This window comes from Thalassophryne amazonica, chromosome 2, assembly GCF_902500255.1.
Source record: "Thalassophryne amazonica chromosome 2, fThaAma1.1, whole genome shotgun sequence".
Lineage (NCBI taxonomy): Eukaryota > Metazoa > Chordata > Actinopteri > Batrachoidiformes > Batrachoididae > Thalassophryne > Thalassophryne amazonica.
In genome coordinates, this window is record NC_047104.1 from 128,945,326 (window position 1) to 128,968,608 (window position 23,283).

Here is a 23,283-nt window from a genome sequence, read left to right on the forward strand (position 1 = left end):
TTTGTGAGACTCTACTGAATCTACTGGTACCTTGTTTCCCATGTAACAATAAGAAATATACTCAAAACCTGGATTAATCTTTTTAGTCACATAGCACTAATTTTTATTCTGAACACTACTGTATTACAGTGATGCCAAACTTGGGAATCTAAATCAGTTGTTCAGGACCTTTGAAAGAGTAAGATGGTCATGGAGTACTCTGCTATGGAATCAGTTCAACTGATCATATGACAAGATACAATGTAAATTTCTGATTACAATGAAACAATGTTTGCCCTTTTTCTAAAGTTTGGCTCCTGCACTGTTCAATGCTTGCATGGACTGGGGGTTGGGGGTGGCTGTAGTGGTTTGGGTGCATTGATGTTAAGGAAAGGTTTATAGTCCGAGGATGATGCTGTGATCTTTGTGGAATCAATGGACACCCTGAGTGCAGCACTTGAGAATCTGAGTGAAGTTGTGAGTTGCTGGGTTTGTGATGGTCTTGGATCAAGTCTGAGAATTAAGCTTTCAATGACTTCCTGGACTCAGTCATCAGAAGCATTCCTCCATGAGGTGAAAATGTCAAACTGCTAATAGCTTTGCAGAATAACAATGTCAGTTTTTAGGGTTCCAGTGCTTTATGCCTTAGTTTGTAAAGACATGAATACAAACCAGTGATCAAAGGCAACAATGGGATGTCTGTCTATTCAGAGTACTTTGGTACCACTGGAATGACACTGAAGTGAATGGGTAAGAAGACAAAGATGAGTTGTATCACTTGCATTGTGAGAGAATATGAGTGTTACATTTTGCACACTGGGTATGATTCAGTTTGCAGGTGTTTCATCAGTGTTCAGGATGACCACAAGTGGAAAAGGCCAACAGTACACCCATGTTTCTCCTGTTTATGGCAGATCAATGGTTACTTTCAAGAGATAACGATGAACCAGTTGTCTGTCTGGCTGTTTGCTATCCAGGACCCAAAGAGTTGCATAATGTGGTGGAACTGGCAGCACACATGCTCACATACAGAGCCCTCCAAAAGTACTGTGCGCTTGATCTTTCACAAATTTTAATTTGTTTATACCATTTCACATACAAAACTAAATCGAGGCTTCCCAATATAAAAAATTCTAAAATTACCTTCCTTAAACTCAAAGCAAATCAACTACAACTTGATATAAATTAATGTAATAAAACTGTGTGTGTGGGGGGGGGGGGGGGGGGGGGGGGGGTCTACAGGGTCTTTTTTTTTTAATGTGGGACATGACTATTTTCAAAGCACTGCATTATGATTGGAGTGCTATGAGACGATAGACAGTGCTTCTCTAGGGGACGGGCAGTATGCTGGTGGATTTAAAACAGGTGGGTACGGAGGTTTGCGCAAGGGACAGATTGAATATATCAGCAAACACATTAGGTAGCTCTTATGAGCAAACCCCGATTGCGCAGCCAGGGATGTTATCTGAGCCAGCTGCTGATCAGTACCTTGAACCTCCAAAAGTGAGCATAGAACTCATTTAGCTCATTTGACAGCATGGCTTGGCTTACTGCTCCTCTGCCAGAAGTCTGTGATCAGCCAGGTTTCCCTGAAAGTGAGAACACAACACTCTGACCTCACATTGAGTGGTAATCCTTGTTCCTTGCTCGACCAGCTCCTGGTGTGACGGTTGAGAAAGTAAGTCCCTTCAGTTGCTCCCTTGTTTACACTCGGGGTCACCACAGCATGTTGCTTTAGCACAAGTTTTACACTGAATGCCTTTCCTGATGCAACTTCAGATTACATTGAGAAATGTGACAGGGGTGGGGTTTGAACCGGGAACCTTCTGCACTGAAACCAAGTGCGCTAACCACTTGGCACACAAATCAAACAAAATCTTTCATATTTGACTATGCAACGCTCAAATGTCAATCTACATTTCACAAAAATGTTGAGTTCTTACCTGGGCAAGGAAAGAAAATACAAGCAATCAGAAAGTGTGTTCACAGAATGAGTGGGTTTGTAAGAATTTTGCTCTTACTGAAGCGTTTAGTTTTTTTTTGTTGTTTTTTTTTAAATGGTCTTTTTTTTGTGTGTAAGTGGCAAGCAACTTTTCTTTTTCCAGTATTCTGCAAGACCATTTCAATTCTTTATTTTTACACAATTGAAAGTAAAGCCAAAAACTGAGAAGCCATGCTTTTATACAAATCATTAAAAGCCAGACATGAAATATTTACACATTAACATTTAACCAGTGAACTTAAGACTATTCTGCAAAAGCTACAATATCTTTCAATTAACTTAAAAAATTCCATTACTATTAATCAGCTGGCAAATGTCCAGACAATTGTTTTGTTTTATTATCCAACCAAAACAAGAAGCCTACATTTTAAGAGCATAAAAAAATACCACAATTTTTTTAAATCTAGTATGCACATTAAAATAATAATGAAACTCACATATGTGACAAGGAATATGTGCCTCAGGTTATAAATTTGCACTCAAATCTTGCAAAGTTGCTGTCTTAACTTCGTTCGAGGAAGGACAGTGAATGGTTTTCATCTGCGCCATGGACGAGGCTCATTGTCGTCTTCTTCCTCGTCATCATCCTGCAGAAGTGCATCATCACTCAGCGACTCTTCTGGGAACTGAAGGCAGAAGACAGGTCGATATAAAGGCTTTGCAAAAGACAGAAACTCGTCAAAAGGTATCTCAAAATAGAAAGATTTTTGCTTTGCGAATCAATAACGAATAATGTAATATTTATTAACATTTGTCTAATAAAAAAAGTGTGTGGGGAGGGTTAGACCGTTCCTGCCATGTGAATATCATGTGACACCAGGTTTGATTCAGAGGAGTAGACCTGCACATACGTGATTACCAGCAACCAGCACACACACCATACCACCAGTTTGACTTCTATCCAACCTGAACCTGATATTCTTTGACATGAATGATAACCTCACATGATCCAGGTAGCTTCAGCTACAGAACGAGCTGCCATGGCTGATTTCACTGAAGAGTTAAGAGCTCAGTGATCAACATCACATTATACAGAGATTGTCTAAATGGAAAAACATGAAATGTGCATTGTTTTGCAGTTGTGAATCTCACGACGCCTCGCAGTCCGTGACTCACGCAAGAGGTCGGTTTCAGCAGAGTTCTAGTTTAGGGCACAATCTAAACACACCTCGTGAAGTATGGACAACAAAAGAACATCGGGCACGGCAGACGTCCATCTCAGGTGCTACACCTCTTCTAGATAACCCTCAACTTGAGAGAACATATCATAATCGGCGCCATCCACAGGCTTGCTTTACCACTGTTTACATGCGCTGTGAGATGCCGGAACTCTGGTGGCATCGCGGTGCATTCTGGGAAGCGCAGTGGGATTATGGGAAACGTTAAAGTACCGAATACTGCTGCCAATAAGAGCAATCATCATTACTCACACAACTTACCTCGTTAAATAAAGGTTAAATCAAACCAAAGCTGTTCATTACTAATGGCGCATGCACAGTGAAGGGGGGGGGGATCTGTAGGCAGGGTTCGATTTTAGGTGGCACCCTACTTTGGGGGCGGGCACACAACTCTTTAGACTTGCATTCCCGACTGGAATCCAACTTTTTTATTTCATAACTGTACAGAAATCTATCAAATTTGGACAAAATTTGCGCAGAATTTGACTTTCTGGGACCGACATATACACAAAACGTCATCAAAAAATGTTCTTCTCCTGTTTGTAATGCCACGTTTTATTATACACAGATCAAATGGAGCGTTTTTGAGGGAAGAGCGAACAGCAGCCAGCAGAGAGGTTTTTTTTTATTTCTCTACATGCGCGTGAGCAAATCATCCGTGAAGATTATTTTATTTATTAACTACACAGATATATAATAAAAGCAAATGGTGACTGGTTTATAAACACAATTATGACAGAGTTTTTGAGGGAAGAGCTGCCTTAGATTCTGAGCTTAATTCTGATTCTGAGGAAGAACACCTTGAAGTGCTGCAGAGAATGGCAGATGACCATGATGACTGCTAATAGATTTTCTGTAATCACAACAAGTGTAATCAACACTCATGGCAGCCATGATTGTTAATGGGCTGGATGTTTAATAAAACATCGGCAGCTGAGATGACCCCATGCCAATCTGCCCGTGCATATTGGCACGGGGTCATCTCAGCTTCTGACAAGGTTAGAAAATTTCAAAATTTCAGAAAATATTACTCCAAAAACACAAAAATTCCCTTCCATAATTTCATCCTGTCTGATGAAGGGCGAGGCCCAAAACGTCACCTTTGGTGTGTTATTAAAGGCTTGTTTGGGAGCTAACTGGCTGTGCGGATCTCTTTCGTTTTTTGTTCTTCCATAATTTCACCCCAAATATCACCAGAATGCACAATTTGCATCCTTTTATATCAAAATTTTGTGGGGGGCATGCCCCCAGACCCCCCTAGTTGCTTTGCCACTATGCTGCGTAGCAGTAGGTTTGGTACTGAACTTTTCTGAGGGGCACCAAACTTTTCAGATTTTGGTGCCCTTAAGGCACACAACTATTTATTCTAAAAGGCAAACCCTGTCTGTAGGGGGGACCGTTCAGTCGGCACAAGCGGCACCAACAGATTATGCAGGTCTTACTTTTCCTTCTTAATTGCATAACCTCTGCCTATCGTCTGCTACTTGGTAGTGTTGAGGAATAGACTAAAGTTCTCCAACACTATGACACAACTCCATCAGCAGCTTTGGTTCTGTGCTAGGACCAATTTTATTCACTTTATACATGCTTCCCTTAGGCAGTATTATTAGACAGCATTGCTTAAATTTTCATTGTTACGCAGATGATACCCAGCTTTATCTATCCATGAAGCCAGAGGACACACACCAATTAGCTAAACTGCAGGATTGTCTTACAGACATAAAGACATGGATGACCTCTTATTTCCTGCTTTTAAACTCAGATAAAACTGAAGTTACTGTACTTGGCCCCACAAATCTTAGAAACATGGTGTCTAACTAGATCCTTACTCTGGATGGCATTACCCTGACCTCTAGTAATACTGTGAGAAATCTTTGAGTCATTTTTGATCAGGATATGTCATTCAATGCGCATATTAAACAAATATTTAGGACTGCTTTTTTGCATTTGTGCAATATCTCTAAAATTAGAAAGGTCTTGTCTCAGAGTGATGCTGAAAAACTAATTCATGCATTTATTTCCTCTAGGCTGGACTATTGTAATTCATTATTATCAGGCTGTCCTAAAAGTTCCCTGAAAAGCCTTCAGTTAATTCAAAATGCTGCAGCTAGAGTACTAACAGGGACTAGAAGGAGAGAGCATATTTCACCCATATTGGCTTCTCTTCATTGGCTTCCTATTAATTCTAGAATAGAATTTAAAATTCTTCTTACTTATAAGGTTTTGAATAATCAGGTCCCATCTTATCTTAGGGACCTCATAGTACCATATCACCCCAATAGAGCGCTTCGCTCTCAGACTGCAGGCTTATTTGTAGTTCCTAGGGTTTGTAAGAGTAGAATGGGAGGCAGAGCCTTCAGCTTTCAGGCTCCTCTCCTCTGGAACCAGCTTCCAATTCAGATCAGGGAGACAGACACCCTCTCTATTTTTAAGATTAGGCTTAAAACTTTCCTTTTTGCTAAAGCTTATAGTTAGGGCTGGATCAGGTGACCCTGAACCATCCCTTAGTTATGCTGCTATAGACTTAGACTGCTGGGGGGTTCCCATGATGCACTGAGTGTTTCTTTCTCTTTTTGCTCTGTATGCACCACTCTGCATTTAATCATTAGTGACTGATCTCTGCTCCCCTCCACAGCATGTCTTTTTCCTGGTTCTCTCCCTCAGCCCCAACCAGTCCCAGCAGAAGACTGCCCCTCCCTGAGCCTGGTTCTGCTGGAGGTTTCTTCCTGTTAAAAGGGAGTTTTTCCTTCCCACTGTCGCCAAGTGCTTGCTCACAGGAGGTCGTTTTGACCGTTGGGGTTTTTCCGTAATTATTGTATGGCTTTGCCTTACAATATAAAGCGCCCTGGGGCAACTGTTTGTTGTGATTTGGCGCTATATAAATAAAATTGATTTGATTTGATTTTAATGCATGTCTCTGCTGGTGGTCTCACCAGATGTCTGTCTGTATCTGGACCACACTGTGGACAGTCAGTCACTCAGTCAATCCCTTTCATGAAAACTCTGAAGTTCCAATAATTCAGAGTTCTGATAAATTCCCTGGACATGCTTTGTCACTCAGTGTAACCTCTGCTCAGCACAGGTAATAATAATGATAATGGCAATAATAATAATGGGTGGTAAGGTGGATTAGTGGTTCGCACTGTTGCCTCACAAAAGGAAAGTCCTGGGAGTGCTTCCTGCCTGGTCCTTTTTGTGTAGAATTTGCATGTTCTTCCCATGTTTGTGTGGGTTCCCCCGGGTACTCTGGCTTCTGCGCACATCCAAAGACATGCATGTTGGGTCAATTTGGAAACTTTAAATTGACCATAGATGTGTGTGCAGGTTTGCATGTGTTTGTATGTCTGTGGGCCCCTGCAATGGACTCGCATAATGACCACAGTGATAGGTTCCAGGTTCCAGCCCCCACCCCACTTAACTGGAGTAAACGAGTAGAAAGTGAATAATAATAATTAGAACGCACTTGAAGAATGCATGCCTCCAGCAAGGCCACTGGTTCCTGGAGGGACTAAACGTCTCCATCACTATGACAGAATTCCATCAATTGGAGCTGCCAAAACGCTACATATGAGGTCACAGCAGATCCAGTGAGAATTAAAAAAAAATAGTTAGTTATAGCCTTATTCCAAAATGGAGTCAATTCATGTTGTTGATGTTCAATGAGATTCATGTCTGGGCTCTGGCTGGGCCACTCATGGACATTCACAGAGTTGTTCTGAAGCCACTCCTTTGATATCTTGGCTGTGTGCTTAGGGTCATTGTCCTACTGAAAGATGAACCAGTGCCCCAGTCTGAGGTCAAGAGCACTCTGGAGCAGGTTTTCATCCAGGATGTCTCTGTACATTGCTGCATTCATCTTTCCTTCAATCCTGACTAGTCTCCCAGTTCCTGCCGCTGAAAAACATCCCCACAGCATGATGCTGCCACCACCATGTTTCACTGTAGGGATGGTGCCTGGTTTCGTCCAAACATGACACCTGATATTCACACCAAAGAGTTCAGTGTTTGACTCATCAGACCAGAGAATTTTGTTTCTCATGGTCTGAGAGTCCTTCCGGTGCCTTTTGGCAAACTCCACGTGGGACTGGATTTCTTTATATTGGGCTGAGAACTTTTGGAGTGTGTGTGTGTGTACGTACGTACACATCATGTGACATTCTTTTTTGTTCAAAATAATTCAATAAACATGATAAGACAAAAGTTGCTGTTAGAATCAGTTCGACAGGTTGATGTGAGACTTTAATGTGGCACATAAAGCACAACAGCAGTTAAACTCAAAATGGGATCTGGTGTGTCTCCAGCTAATCCTGTAACCTGTCCTACATTTAAGCAGAGGAGGAAATCATTTCAGAGCAGCCTTGGCTTGCTGTAATGATCTAATGGCTCCCCCTTGTGTTTTCTAAAAATACGTCCTGTGTTAAATCAATGCACAAGACATTACATTGCTGCCAATGAAGTGTCTAACATAATTAACAACCGCCTCTGATATTGAAAATAAACTTTTCTTTTCTTTAGGAGAAATCAAAGAAGCCGAGAAACTAACAGGATCAGCTGAACCAATCAGCAATACGGAAAATAAATAAATAAATGGAACCAAAGCAAATTTGTGACATGCTCATTCACCTCTTCTTCCTCTGGTTCTGCCTCATCAGCATCTGCAGTATTAACAGTCGTGGGGGGCTTGTGCCAAGCCAAACGTAAACTCTGGTTGTTCAACCTCACTCCACGAAGGGCTGCCTGGAAGAACAAACAAAAATAAAGGGGGAAAAAAACATGGGGAAAATATAAGTGACATCAACAATAACATATCTGTCAATTCCAGCAAAAACATTGGTGAAGGACAAAGCATGTGCTCTTAGGCTTTCACATTTGAAAATTTTAAAAAAGCATTTCGGAGTGTGCATGATGGGTACAGGTGACCAACCTGTTCTGCCTCAGGTCGGGTCCTGTAAGTGATGACTGCACACCGTCTGTGCTCATCAATCTGGCAATCTTCTATTTCGCCAAATTGCTACAAAGTGAGAACACAAAACAGCATCAACAAGCTATAACGGAGCTAAAAAGCAAATCTAAGCAACATTTGTGTTAGAAAGACAGAGGGTGTAGTTGTTCCATTATCGTTTGCTGTAGTGTAAGTATGCTTCACCAGCAATTCTCCCAAGACTACAACCCCAAATCAGAAAAATGTGGGGACAATATGGAAAGCACAAAAGGGGGGGGGGGGGGGGGGGGGGATCCCTACATTTACTTTCACTTCTATTTCTCTGCAGACAGTATGAACTGATATTTCATGTGGTCAACTTCATTTTATTTGTTAATATACATCCAATCTCATCTTTAAGGCCTGCAGCATATTAAATAAAATAAAAAAACACTGGCATAAATAAACATATTTGTAGCTCTTCTGCTTTAAATGCTATATTAATCAAATTACTAATCAATGGGGATGTCCTGGTCAGTTTTCTTTTTATTGCCCAATCCCAGTTACTCAATTTTTTAAAGTTTGTTTAAAAACGTAATTTTTTCTCCTGACTTTTGGCCTCAGCAAGACTTAGTTTTTAAATTGTACTTCTTATTCATTTATTTAAATGAATGTTAAATTGATGTTTTAATGTACAGCACTTTGTGTCAGCAGTGGTTGTGTTAAAATCCTTTATAAATAAAGTTGGTATGGTAATAATAAACAGTTGCCGATACCAGATCAGATATTCTTGTAAAAGAACATACAAAATACATATTTTGTATATTCTTGATAAGAGCTATCACTCATTATTCCCCCTCTCTGCTCAGAAACAGACTGCCACAGACTGTAAGCCTATCAAGATGAAGTGCAGCAGTTTAATCTAGGCCAGTAATGGCACTGTAAAAATAATATTTTGTTCTTTTGTATTTGCTTGTTTGTTGTTTTCCACAAGAAAAGTGAACATTGTTTGGAAACTGTACATTGCGTAAATAGTTGAAAAAACAGTAAAGTGGTTTGTGAAGTTGAGTTATGTAATGGGGTAGGAATACAGTGAGGAAAATAAGTATTTGAACACCCTGCAGTTTTGCTAGTTCTCCCACTTAGAAATCATGGAGGGGTCTGAAATTTTCATCTTAGGTGCATGTCCACTGTGAGAGACATAATCTTAAAAAAAAAATCCGGAAATCACAATTTTTTTTTTTTTAAATAATTTGTTTGTATGTTACTGCTGCAAATAAATATTTGATCCCCTACCAACCAGCAAGAATTCTGGCTCACACAGACCTGTTCATTTTTCTTTAAGAAGCCCTCTTATTCTGCACTCTTTACCTGTATTAACTCATTGAGTGCCACTGACGCTTAAACGCGTCTTTTCAGATAGTAACGCTCAGCGCCAAAGACGCGTTATTGCGCCAATTACATTTTTTTATGGGGGGGGGGGGTAATCAACAGATCTAGCTTGTGTAAAAATGATGAATGAAAAAACGCAGAGCGCACGACACACACCTCACACAAAGGCTGCTTACAAGCAAATGACGCAATCGACAGGCTCATGCAAGCACACGTGATTCAAATCCATCAGGTTTTTGAAAAAAATAAAAAGGTCCAATACGCGGGAGCCAGACGGAAAAGACGCGCCACCGAGAGAAGAGAGACGGAGTCCCTCCCCTGACGTTTTTTTTTTTTTTTTTTTTTTTTTGGTGCATTATACAATAGGATCACTTTTCATAATGTTTGAGATGTCACTGAAGCAAAAACAATTATAATCAAATACATTTTCTCCTTGAAATGTTGCTTGTCACAAAAAGCCAATTTTCTCAGTTTTTTTGTCAGAAATAAGCATTTTTAGTGATACCCACCCATGTTCTGCAGACAATTACTAAAGAATGGAAAGAGGTACAAACAAACGTTTTTTTCTGATGATAAAGGAAAGTCTGAAGTTTCTTTTGGTATGTTTGTTGTTGACATGGACATAGAACTCAATTTTCTATGGGTCTTGAAAAAAACACTCAAATACTGAAAAATCCTGGCACTGGGATGTTCTGAACTTTGAAAATGGCTGGTACTCAATGAGTTAATTGCACCTGTTTGAACTTGTTACCTGTATAAAAGACACCTGTTCACACACTCAATCCTTTATGATGGGTTACTTATGTGTTATGATTGTTTACTTGTGTGTTATGTGTGAATGGGTTACTTATTTTCCTCACTGTCAGTATATACTTCTGCCTACTCAATTTTGAACATGTCAAGAGAAGGAAATACAAAATGTGAAATGCAAATGTAAATGTGTGAACATGTTTGAAATAAATAAATAAAAATAGTTCCATTTTTCTAGATATAGTTTCAGAGACATACTGCAAGCACATTAAAGTGAATCCAGTATATGCTTGACAGTTTAACAGCTCTGTCATGCATTAAAGGGGGGGGGGGCATTCCCCACTGCAGTTAAACTAACAGAATCAGACCCATCTACCAGAAGGTTAGATTGTTTCTGTTTCAATCACAGAGATGAAATCTTTTTCAAAATAACACAGCTGAAGCCAACTCACAGCAAAGTGTGGAAGAAGGTCCACACTGTCTGCCTCAGTGAAACCGGAAATCTCTAGCGCTCGTGGTCGATGGTCCACAACTGCATGGAGCGGCATGCCTCTTCCTCGCCCCCTGGAGCCCCTTCCCCGTGCCCTGAGGGCACCACGGCCTCGCATACTGACACCCCTGCCTCGTCTTGGTGTCAGAAGTCCTCGTTTAGCCGCCTTGGTGACATGAAAGAAAAAGACACAAACACCCTGATACAAGCTTTTTTTTTTTTTCTGATCTTAAAGGCCCCCCACTTTTACTTCAAAACCACCACCTCCCAGAGTTCCTTGCATGGCAGCACATGGACATCAGTGTGTGTGAGAGAGAGTAAAGCATCATGATAAAGCACTCTGAGCTTCTGATTCAGATGGAAAAGTGGTCTATAAATGCAGTCCATTTAGCCTCCAACATCTTTTATTAACAGGATTAAAAACCCGGTGATGCAATGGCTACAGATCAATCTCAATAAGACAGTGAGTGCCCCCAAGCGGCAGCTGTTCAAGTAACATTTTTCCACTGGATGTTACATGATGTGCACTCTCTGGTTTAAAAGAACTATCATTACCTCAATCTGCAGTTGAGTAAACTTAATCTTCAGCAAAGCAGTGTCTTCCCCAGCTTGTGTTTTCTTGTAGAGGTCCAGTTCCACATCCAGCAGTTCCTTCTGTGCCTGAACACAGTAACACCACACACCAACACAGATGACATAATGAACCTCGTGTCTAACATAAGCGCATTAGATTACAACGTTATAGTACCGGTCAAAATTATTGGCAGGCCTGATTTTTTTTTTTATTAAATACAGAATTTAAAATATGTTGAATGAATCTATTTTGTATAATCAAAATATTTAATAAAATGTCTAAAGTTACTGAACAACAAATACGTTCATATCATTACATAAAAAATGCAGACACAAAAAGTATGTGACAGTTCAGTTATTACCAGATTCAGTTACAGTATGTCATCACTTTCACAGTCAGATAATTCAGGGGACAGATACATGAACTTTCAGGGGACAGATACATAAACATTTTCAACTCACTGAATGTCTGAGTTTCTTTACATAGAATCATTACCATACTGATACTGAGGTGTGTGTGTGTGTGTGTGTGTGTGTGTGTGTGTGTGTGTGTGTGTGTGTGTGTGTGTGTGTGTGTGTGTGTGTGTGTGTGTGTGTGTGTGTGTGTGTGTGTGTGTGTAATTTTTCTTAAGCACATGGTAGTAAGTAACCCACCCACCATTCAAAGAGTGTCTTTAGTGTGAGTGAAAAAGGAGAAAAAAAAAACAAAAAAACAAAGAAACACCCAAAAGGGCACTGCTGAATCAAAGGTAGCATCATTTAAATTAAGTTTAATAAATAACTAGGCAGGGAGTAGCTAGCTGCTACGTTAGTGAAATAAATACTTTAACCTCGCTAACAAGGATATAACAGCTCATCAGCAAACCAACAACAGGGAATTTCATTCTCACTTACACAAGGTCCAAATTCAAATTAAAAGCCCACACTGTCAGGAACGTGTTTAACCCTCAAGCGACCAAGCTATTTTAGCGACTAATATGACCAAGTGTGGTTATTTATGACCCCATTGACTTTATATTGGAATACTTCTATATAAATGACTGTTTTAGGGTTTTTCATGTTTATTTCACTCTCTAATATATTTGTCCATCATCCTCACTCTGGGCATCAAGAATCAATGTTAACACTTGTGCAGCTCTAAATCTTGCTATTCTCAGCCTGTTGGCCATGGTTCCCTGCAAAACAGTAAAATATAATGATTAGAGTTGGCAAATTACAATACCGTCTGAAGCTATGATGTCGAAAATATCATAGAAGTTCCCGCTTTCATAAGTGACCTTGCAAAAGTTTGGATTATACTTGTCACACGGATCGGCCGGTCCTTGCAAAATTCTATGAACAAATGCAGGACAAATAGATTGACAAATTCATGGTAGGAAATTTTTTGTCCAATTACAATTAGAAAAATTGTGCACAAAAATATACCACGTAGTCGCTTGAGGTTTAATAAAACTAGCAGAAATACCCATGTGTTAAAACACATATGGCAAAAGGTTAACAAAAAATAAAATACATAAGTACAATGACCATATTATATTAGAGAATGAATTGTTAAAAAAAGGACTTTAAATACTGACCATGAGTGCTGTAATTTTTGGTGGGGAATATTGATGTCATAATCTTTGAACGTACTGTTCCACAATACTCTGCTTAAGTAAGTTGAAGAAATGAAAACATCTTTGATCAAAATATGTCAAAACCAGTGGTATAATTTAAATATGTATTTTCCTGTGTTTCAGAGATCGTCATTGTCATTATCATGTTCATTGTCACGTTCACTAAAGCCCAGTTCTCTGAATGCATTAAGGGGGTGAACGCTTATGTGCTGACACTTTTTTTTTGCCATTGTTTTTTTTTTTTGCTCATGTGTTGTTGCTAAATTTGGACATCAGCATGATGGAGCTGTGCCATTATTCCAGTGCTTAGGGAGAGCCCTGTGGCTTCATTTGTCCTGCCCAGGTCTCATCCTCGCTCTATATCTTTACCGATATACAGGCTTTCGGACCCCCTACTCCCACCTCCGCACGCACGCACACAAACGCACGCACATTAGGCACTTTATATATAGGATGTATTACCCTTCACACTGGTCAAAGAGAAGGCTTATGGACAGACTTGTGGTTAGTGCGAATGAGGAAATTCAGAGGACAGGTTTAAATGATCAGCTGTGGTAACCCCAAAAGAGTCCCTGAACAGAAGCAGCCAAAATAATAAGGAAATTAAGTGGAAAATTGCAGCATAAAATAGCCCACAGAGTGAAGGCATGCATTCAGCAAAATCCTCATTTTTAGGTTTCTGAGAAAGAGTTCTCTCTGAGTTACTTTAAATGGAAAACAGCTATCGCACACTATTCCCCTTCTCTCCTCAGAGACAGGCTGCCCGTCTCTCTCATAGAGTGGGAGAGTTACACAGAGCAAACACCAGCTCAGCGAGTATAGGCCCTTTCACACCGGGGCAAATGTAGAGTTGTGTATTGTGGCGTAATGATTACGCAGAGTTAAGCAGCTCTATGCTGAGTTTTTCCTCCCCTAAGCGGCAGTATGCTGAGGAGTACACGGGGTGGACGCAAGAAATTAAACCTGTTTAATTAAACCAGTTTTTTTCTGCGTAGAGCACTGGACGCAGAAACTACACAGTTTTTAAGCAAGTCTGCACAACACTGCACTACTGTACACATCCAGAAACTGAGTGCATCCAGAGTGAATCAGCTGGAGCGCGTGTGTGGCTAATCCACGCAGTGCCTGTGCGTGCTTGATACGGGGCAGGTGTGTCTCGCTGTACATCTGGAAACATGACTGGTGTTTGCTTTTAACCATTTTGAGAACATGGCGCATTTTACACAATGCAAAAAAAAAAAAAAGTAGGCAGGAGTGGAGTGTGAAAAGGCAGAAAAATAGCAGTGAGGGTTACATATGTGGCGGTAAAAGCTACAGTAAACTGGAAACAAGACTAGGAATGCAACCATACACAATCACACACCAGCCTACACAGGGACTACGTAAATCTGTGCAATTTTCCAGTGTACTGTATGCAAGTCCAGTGTGAGGGGCTTTACACTCACTGAGCAAACTAGAGTTCACATATTGTCTTCCATGATGTATGTCTGAGAAGTTAAAAATAAACTGATGGGCTTTTATTTTGCCTTTCCATATGTGCAGACATTATGTTATGTGACTGGGCATGTTTAACAAGAAGCCTTAACCTTAGTTAAAATGTGAAAAGTGACTGGAGATCAGCTGATTAGTTAGGGTAGGAAGATGAATAAGTGCCAGTTGAAAAACAAAGAAATGAGGCAATAATAAACTGCATTGGACAATACAAGGGAATGGCCCTTAGAGGGTCTCAGTGAAACGTGATCATGCTCAACTCCAAACACATTTGAGATGTCTACACTGGGTATAAGTAAATAAAACAAATTTTGCTCAATTTATAATGGGCAAAAGAAACAATACTAAATGGGCAGTCCTTTGAGGGTCTTTTTGAAACACAACCATGCTAAAGCTCACATTTGTTGGATTTGGGATGGCCTCTTCAAATCTGATGAACACTTGAAATTATAAGTTATCAGGTAGGGGTGCCGGAAAAAAATCGATTCACATCCGAATCACGATTCTTATTTATTACAATTCTGAATCAATCCAAAATGTCCAAGAATCGATTTTTAAAAAGCATTTTTTTTTTAAACATTTTCTTGCTTACCTGCTGTGTGTACTGTTTGTCAGGCAACGGCTTCCGTACTACAGCGTCTACACTACGGGAGGGTCCGGCGTGCTTCAAACATTCGTGAGCTGCAGCTTAGCACGGTGGACGAAGAGCTAATTCAGCCAGCACCGTCTTTGCTGAAGGCAAATGTTTGGGCGCATTTTGGATTTTATTATTTGCTGCGTAACAAGGAGCTACGCCATCACCCGGAGCTAAAAGAGGGGAGCAGCGGTATCTGCCGACTACTGATGAGCACTTCGCTAAACTGCCAGCCAACTCTGAACGAGCAAAGTAGATAAGTAAATTTACATCTAGAATCACTTGATTAACCTTGTAAAGCTGCATTTTCTTAAACATAAACATTTTTTAAGTAATATAACTATTTCTAAGAGCTCTTTGAATCGAAAATCGATTCTGAATCGAATCGTTACCCCAAGAATCTGAATCAAATTGAATCGTGAGTTGTTGTACGATTCACATCCCTATTATCAGGGGCACCAGAAAGTATAACTAATGTACACACAGAGAATTTATTTCTATTCCCCAACTTCTGGCTTTACAACTGGCAACATAAACAACAATTCCAGCCCCAGGAGAAGCATCAAAATTTGCAGTGACAAATTCTGACTGCTGATAAGCAAAGATGGTCCATTGCCATGTAAAGCATCATTTAACAAATGGACCATTTCTATTCCAGTAAAACCTAAAAACTGAGTGCACTGATAGAAAGCAACTGAAAACTGGGTTCACATGTCTGTGTTGAATGCACTACCTGCGCCTTGCTCTTGGTTGTGCGTAGTGGGTTGTTGTCTCTTGAGATTCCCTTTATTTCCTCTTGTAGTTTTGTGATGCCCTTCGTTAATGTGTCCAAAGTTTCCATGATCTTGGCTTTATCTTCTGCTTTCATTGATTTGTTCCTCTCAAGTTTGGATATCAACAGCTGCAGAGGACAGATGACAGCAGTAAGAAAATTCTAAGTTTATTTTTGTGTGCACTAAGTTCCGTAAACACACGGACACTGGCAAAGTCCCATCTACCAATTTGTGAGAGCTGAAAGAAAACAATGAATATTTAATATTAATATGAATATTCTTTTGTGAATTGGTCTCAAGTCCAATGGTCTTGCGCGTCAAACTTTTCTGCAATCCAAAATGTTGCCTTCATGTTGAATGAGACTTCAAATCAAAACCTTTTGCTTCCTGGTCCAAATCTTTTTCTAGTCAAAAAGCTCAGTCTTTAACTTGAAAGGTTTTTACCTTCAAGCTGAACTGAATGTAATGCTTTGATCTCAAGCATAAAGCTAGAGGTCTAGAACGGAAATGGTGTAGTTCAAAATTAGAAGTATTCCACCCAGCATGGCGTGATGCTATCTAAGACTATAAGCATTCACTGCTGGCTACAAAGCGGACCTATTACTCTGATTTGATCAACAAAAGCATGTATAACTCAAAGTTCTTGTTGGACATGGTGGCAACACCTGTTCATGGACAACCACGTGTAAGTTGCTCTCCTTTTACACCACAAGATTTCTTGGATTACTTTAAGAAGAAAATAGAAAACATTAGCTTAAACATATCCCAGCATGCCTTAACCCAGCCACTACACCCTGCTACTGAGGTGGGTGCCACTACTGAGGCATTACATAGATTTGCAGAATTTGATAGTATCTCACTAGGTGTCTGTTTCTGAAAGCCTCCTGGTCCAGAATTGTTTTGTAATTTGTGTCAGCAGCAGTCTGGTCTGCTTGAGGTTTCTTCCTCAGAGGGAGTTTTTCCTTACCACTGACACCGGTGTCTTTGCTCTGGGGGTTGATAAGGTTAGATCTTACTTGTGTGATGCAACTTGAGGCAACTTTGTTGTGATTTGGCGCTATATAAATGAAATAAATTGAACGTAACGACATCAGTTCTCTCCATAAAATGTGATTGTCCAGACTGGAGACAGTCTCACAGTCAATACATGAGAGCCACTTACAGTGTTTCGGCTACTAGAGCTGAGCTGTCTAATGTTTAATCAACATGTACAAATAAATGGTTAAAAAGAACTTTCACTAAAAAAAAAAAAAAAAAAAAAAAACACACAACTAGAAACATCATAGAAAATCAATACTACTGGGAGGATGATGAAGAAGGATGAAAAAACAGGAAAATGATATATACATGAGATTCACATATTCTTGAGAAATGCTGGTTTCTCAAAATGCAAAAGATGGAGAACCACACCCTACTTTTTCTAGGTCAGGCCCAAACTCCTCAATCTCCCTTCATATGTACAGTAGTGTTCATAATAATAGTAGTGCTATGTGACTAAAAAGATTAATCCAGGTTTTGAGTATATTTCTTATTGTTACATGGGAAACAAGATACCAGTAGATTCAGTAGATTCTCACAAATCCAACAAGACCAAGCATTCATGATATGCACACTCCTAAGGCTATGAAACTGGGCTATTAATAAAAAAAAAAAGTAGAAAAGGGGGTGTTTACAATAATAGTAGCATCTGCTGTTGACGCTACAAACTCAAAACTATTATGTTCAAACTGCTTTTTTAGCAATCCTGTGAATCACTAAACTAGTATTTAGTTGGATAACCACAGTTTTTCATGATTTCTTCACATCTGCGAGGCATTAATTTTGTTGGTTTGGAACCAAGATTTTGCACGATTACTAGGGTGCTTGGGGTCATTGTCTTGTTGAAACAACCATTTCAAGGGCATGTCCTCTTCAGCATAAGGCAACATGACCTCTTCAAGTATTTTGACATATCCAAACTGATCCCTGACACCTGGTATGCAATATATAGGCCCAACACCATAGTAGGAGAAACATGCCCATATCATGATGCTTGCACCACCATGCTTCACTGTCTTCACTGTGAACTGTGGCTTGAATTCAGAGTTTGGGGGTCGTCTCACAAACTGTCTGCGGCCCTTGGACCCAAAAAGAACAATTTTACTCTCATCAGTCCACAAAATATTCCTCCATTTCTCTTTACGCCAGTTGATGTGTTCTTTGGCAAATTGTAACTTCTTCTGCACGTCTTTTATCTAACAGAGGGACTTTGCGGGGGATTCTTGCAAATAAATTAGCTTCACACCAGCGTCTTCTAACTGTCACAGCACTTACAGGTAACTCCAGACTGTATTTGATCATCCTGGAGCTGATCAATGGGTGAGCCTTTGCCATTCTGGTTATTCTTCTATCCATTTTGATGGTTGTTTTCCATTTTCTTCCACGCGTCTCTGGTTTTTTGTCCATTTTAAAGCATTAGAGATCATTGTAGATGAACAGCCTATAATGTTTTGCACCTGCGTATAAGTTTTCCCCTCTCCAATCAACTTTTTAATCAAACTACACTGTTCTTCTGAACAATGTCGAACGTCCCATTTACCTCAGGCTTTCAAAGAGAAAAGCATGTTCAACAAGTGCTGGCTTCATCCTTAAATAGGGGACACCTGATTCACACCTGTTTGTTCCACAAAATTGCCGAACACACTGACTGAATGCCACACTACTATTATTGTGAACACCCCTTTTCTACTTTTTTTTAGTAATAGCCCAATTTCATAGCCTTAAGAGTGTGCATATCATGAATGCTTGGTCTTGTTGGATTTTGAGAATGTACTGTATGTACTGGTACCTTGTTTCCCATGTAACAATAAGAAATATACTCAAAACCTGGATTAATCTTTTTAGTCACATAGCACTACTATTATTCTGAACACTACTGTACATATAACATCCAATATTATATTTAAAAAACTGCTACTAGAAAGTCCCTTCGGCTGCTCCCTTGTTTGCACTCGGGGTCGCCACAGCAAATCCAAGGTGGATCTGCATGTTGAATTGGCACAGGTTTTACGCCAGATGCCCTTCCTGACGCAACTCCACATTACATAGAGAAATGTGGCAGGGGTGGGATTTGAACCCAGAACTTTCTGCACTGAAACCAAGCGCATTAACCACTTGGCCACCACCCCTGCAACTGCTACTAAGTAACAGATATGCAAGTATATTCTGAGTACTTTACCTTCTGGGTCTCAATATTCTTCTCCAGTATTTCTTGTTTTTTCTTTCTGACATCATGCTGTAATCGAAGGGCTTCCTGTTTATAAAAAAAAAAAAAAAAAAAAAGAAACCAAGCCAATCATAAGTTTGCAAACACTGCATGCTTTCTGATTTCTGGAAATGTGAAGTAAAGTCATAAAGAGGTATATGAACAGAAATGTAATAATTGTAATTTTTTGGGGGAGGTTTGATGAATATTTGACCAACATAACATGAAGCATCAAAATTGTGTAGAGAAACCAGAGTAGTACACCAAAACAGTCAGCATCAACTGGATGTCACGGATACACTGAATGTACAGATAAATACAGTAGCAGACCAGAAGGTTAGTACATAATTCATCCATAGTAAAAGCTTTTTTAAAATTCTAATATTGGGTTCACTGTTCCATTTCTTTCCCATCTCTGGACTCGCAAGAACTATCACATCTGTTGTTGAGAATGCATGTTAGACTTGTTGCTTTTTCTCAATTTATTTTTATACTGCTAACAGACTTTTTTGTTTTTATCCAGTGGTAGTATCTTCAAAAATAAGCCTAGTACTGTGGAAAACCCTTGGGGAATCCCCCTGGCAGATCTATGTGCAAGTATTCTGGGGTGTGCCATGAATCATATGAATGCAGTGTGTGCACACAATTAAAATGAAACTGTCATCTCAGCACTAGAAATACATTTGTAAGTGCACAAATTAACCGCAATTGGATGCTTAAATTAACCAGGAAGGAGTTTCATAAAGAAGGCCATATTTATAACACAAAGTAGATATCAATACCTTCAAAATGGAATCAGTTTGAAGAGTTTTATTTACTGCCCACATTCTAATAAAATTTGACCACAAAATGTTTTTTTCAGATTTCAGAGGTTTCTCCCACAATAACTTTTTAACCACAGATATGCCAAATATACAATGAGGAAAATAAGTATTTGAACACCCTGCGATTTTGCAAGTTCTCCCACTTAGAAATCATGGAGGGGTTTGAAATTTTCATCTTAGGTGCATGTCCACTGTGAGAGACATAATCTAAAAAAAAAAAAAAAATCTGGAAATCACAATGTATGATTTTTTAATTATTTATATGTTACTGCTGCAAATAAGTATTTGATCCCCTACCAACTAGCAAGAATTCTGGCTCACACAGACCTGTTAATTTTTCTTTAAGAAGCCCTCTTATTCTGCACTCTTTACCTGTATTAACTGCACCTGTTTGAACTTGTTACCTGTATAAAAGACACCTGTTCACACACTCAATCAATCACACTCCAACCTGTCCACCATAGCCAAGACCAAAGAGCTGTCTAAGGACACCAGGGACAAAACTGTAGACCTGCACAAGGCTGGGATGGACTACAGGACAACAGGCAAGCAGCTTGGTAGAAGACAACAACTGTTATGATTATTTATTAGAAAGTGGAAGACACACAAGATGACTGTTAATCTCCCCCGGTCTGGGATTCCATGCAAAATCTCACTTTGTGGGGTAAGGATTATTCTGAGAAAGCTCAGAACTACACAGGAGGACCTGGTCAATGACCTGAAGAGAGCTGGGACCACAGTCACAAAGATTACATTAGTAACACATGATGCTGTCATGGTTTAAAATCCTGCAGGGCAGCAAGGTCCCCCTGCTCAAGCCAGCACATGTCCAGGCCCGTTTGAAGTTGACCAGTGACCATCTGGATGATCCAGAGGAGGCATGGGAGAAGGTCATGTGGTCAGATGAGACCAGAATAGAGCTTTTTGGAATCAACTCCACTTACCATGTTTAGAGGATGAGAACAACCCCAAGAAAACCATCCCAACCATGAAGCATGGGGGTGAAAACATCATACTCTGGGGGTGTTCTTCTGCAAAGGGGACAGGACGACTGCACCATATTGAAGGGAGGATGGATGGGGTCATGTATTGTGAGATTTTGGCAAACAACCTCCCTTCAACCTCCCTTCCAGCATGACAATGACCCCAAACACAGCCAGGGAAACTAAGGTGGTGTTCCGTAAGAAGCATTTCAAGGTCCTGGAGTGGCCTGGCCAGTCTCCAGACCTGAACTCAATAGAAAATCTTTGGAGGGAGCTGAAACTCCAAACCTGAAGATTTGGAGAAGATCTGTATGGAGGAGTGGACCAAAATCCCTGCTGCAGTGTGTGCAAACCTGGTGAAAAACTACAGGAAACGTTTGACCTCTGTAATTGCAAACAAAGGCTACTGTACCAAATATTAACAGTGACTTTCACAGGTGTTCAAAAACTTATTTGCAGCAGTAACATACAAATAAATTATTATAAAATCATACATTGTGATTTCCGGATTTTTTTTTTTTTTTTTTTTAGATCATGTCTCTCACAGTGGAAATGCACCTAAGATGAAAATTTCAGATCCCTCCATGATTTCTAAGTGGGAGAACTTGCAAAATCGCACGGTGTTCAAATACTTATTTTCCTCACTGTACATATTTCATAGCCAGTATAGTTGGCATTAAGGAGCCAAGAACTGGAAAGGCTTCTTTGAGTGTAATAGTATGCTTCAGTGTCTCAAACATGGATGCTCGCAACAGTCAATGTAATATTTTCCAGAGTTTGAGCATACATAAACTTCACAGTTTAGTGTCAATGTCTGTTGTTTGACTATATTCCAAGTCTGGGTGTCTATAACAACTGAAACCGAAAATTTCAGGCCTCTATTTGCTGAGATATTCTACCTTGAGCATGGCTCCAGAAATGACGGCCATAATTTTTGCCTTAAAAAACGGCAGACCCCATGCACACTAAATTGGCCATATGTCAGAAACTACTTGGCCCACAGGCCGCAAACTTCAGATTTGTTGTTCTGAATAGTCTGGGAATATTTGATTAAAATTTAAAGAAAATCTGAGACAAAGTGCGGGAGGCCCCTCAAATATTCACTGAATTGACATGGAATGACCCAGAAATAATATGCCAACACAATTAACTTGTGAACGTAGCCCTCTAATTTGGAATGACAGATCTCTAGGCACCGTGCAAACATTTCAACATCGTAAACATTTAAGAACAGGACAAATGTGACAACTAATCATTCTTCATTGTAGCCTTTTCATATTAATTCATTCTGTTCCTCACCTGTTTCTTCTTCAAGGCTTCTTCTGTAGTTTTCTGGACTGCTTTCAAGGCGGCTGGATTATATAAAGTCTTTGTGAGGCCCCCAGAGGTTGAAAACACCTTAATCCAAAAAAGCAAACTAATTATTAATAATAATAATAATACTAATAATGTTGTACCCATTAGTATTTCAATAATTCCTGAGAGGAAAGGACATTCCACAAAATGCTTTGGGTACAGCATTCTAAGTGAGTTGGCATTACCTTCTCAACTGACACAATCGTTGGATTTCCAGAGAAACCCAAACGATCCTTCACTGAGCCTTTGGTAGCATTCTGGACCATAGAACAGAAACATACATAACTGTTACATAAGCAGACTGTTTTTTTTTTTCTTTGCCTAACTGGCCTTTCCAAAAACAAGTACACGTCAGCCATCAAACAAACCTGAGAGGCTATGCAGGATTCTTGGGAGGACTCAGAGCTCTGAGTGAGCAGCGGTCCAAGGCGATCTTTGACAGACTGTTTTAGAGATGTGGTTGAAGGCTGCTGAATGTCAAAAGAATAAAGACATTTTATGGAATTTCTGTTGTAGTCCAGCCAGAGTACACAAAAATATTGCCTGTATAATGAATTTGAAAAAATTTTGTAAAATTAGAATGTTTTAGCAACAGAAGTAAACATACATTATCAACAACAAAATAACACTGTCGCAGACCGAACGGTCCGCCCTGCCTCCACTGCTCATGGGTCATTTCAGAGCTCAGCCGCTCATCTAAGACAGAGCCTCTTCACCCAAAGTGAGCAAATGAATTAATGAGATTATTAACCATCAGATGACAAGGTAAAACCGCTTAAATCATTATAAAGTCAGTTGTAAGCAGAAATGAGTGGACAACTACGGTGCTGCGGGAGAGTCATGCTGACGTAAGGGGTTGTCAGTATAATAAGTCATTAAAAAAAATTCTTTACATTTACTGAGGTACATATGCAGATGTCTGCCTCCAGAGGCATCCAATCCATGGTTCATTAACGTGTCTAATGATGTTTTGGCCTATTCAGCGGCAAGAAGCATTTTACTGTGACATTTGTAGCTTGTACGCTTAACACTAGAGGTCACTTGCCATGCCGGGCTAGATGGGGTCAGATCTACTGG

At 39.8% G+C, this 23,283-nt stretch overlaps 1 protein-coding gene across 2 annotated transcripts in view; it reads right to left on the reverse strand.

Moving 5' to 3' along the window:
- Positions 1 to 2,056: 2,056 nt before the first annotated feature.
- The window catches only part of rbm26 (RNA binding motif protein 26), a 37,786-nt gene continuing 16,559 nt past the window's right edge, over positions 2,057 to 23,283 (reverse strand). The window contains exons 13-22 of one of the 2 annotated variants that reach the window (XM_034193091.1): positions 22,575 to 22,673; positions 22,392 to 22,463; positions 22,150 to 22,248; positions 19,017 to 19,091; positions 15,760 to 15,927; positions 11,268 to 11,372; positions 10,675 to 10,878; positions 8,084 to 8,170; positions 7,783 to 7,896; positions 2,057 to 2,607 (exon numbers count right to left, since the gene is read on the reverse strand). In XM_034193091.1, the coding sequence (XP_034048982.1) occupies positions 2,518 to 2,607; positions 7,783 to 7,896; positions 8,084 to 8,170; positions 10,675 to 10,878; positions 11,268 to 11,372; positions 15,760 to 15,927; positions 19,017 to 19,091; positions 22,150 to 22,248; positions 22,392 to 22,463; positions 22,575 to 22,673 (1,113 nt within the window). In that variant the 3' untranslated portion in view covers positions 2,057 to 2,517. Of the gene's footprint in view, positions 2,608 to 7,782; positions 7,897 to 8,083; positions 8,171 to 10,674; positions 10,879 to 11,267; positions 11,373 to 15,759; positions 15,928 to 19,016; positions 19,092 to 22,149; positions 22,249 to 22,391; positions 22,464 to 22,574; positions 22,677 to 23,283 lie in introns of both variants that reach the window. The other variant, XM_034193081.1, reaches the window with a different exon arrangement.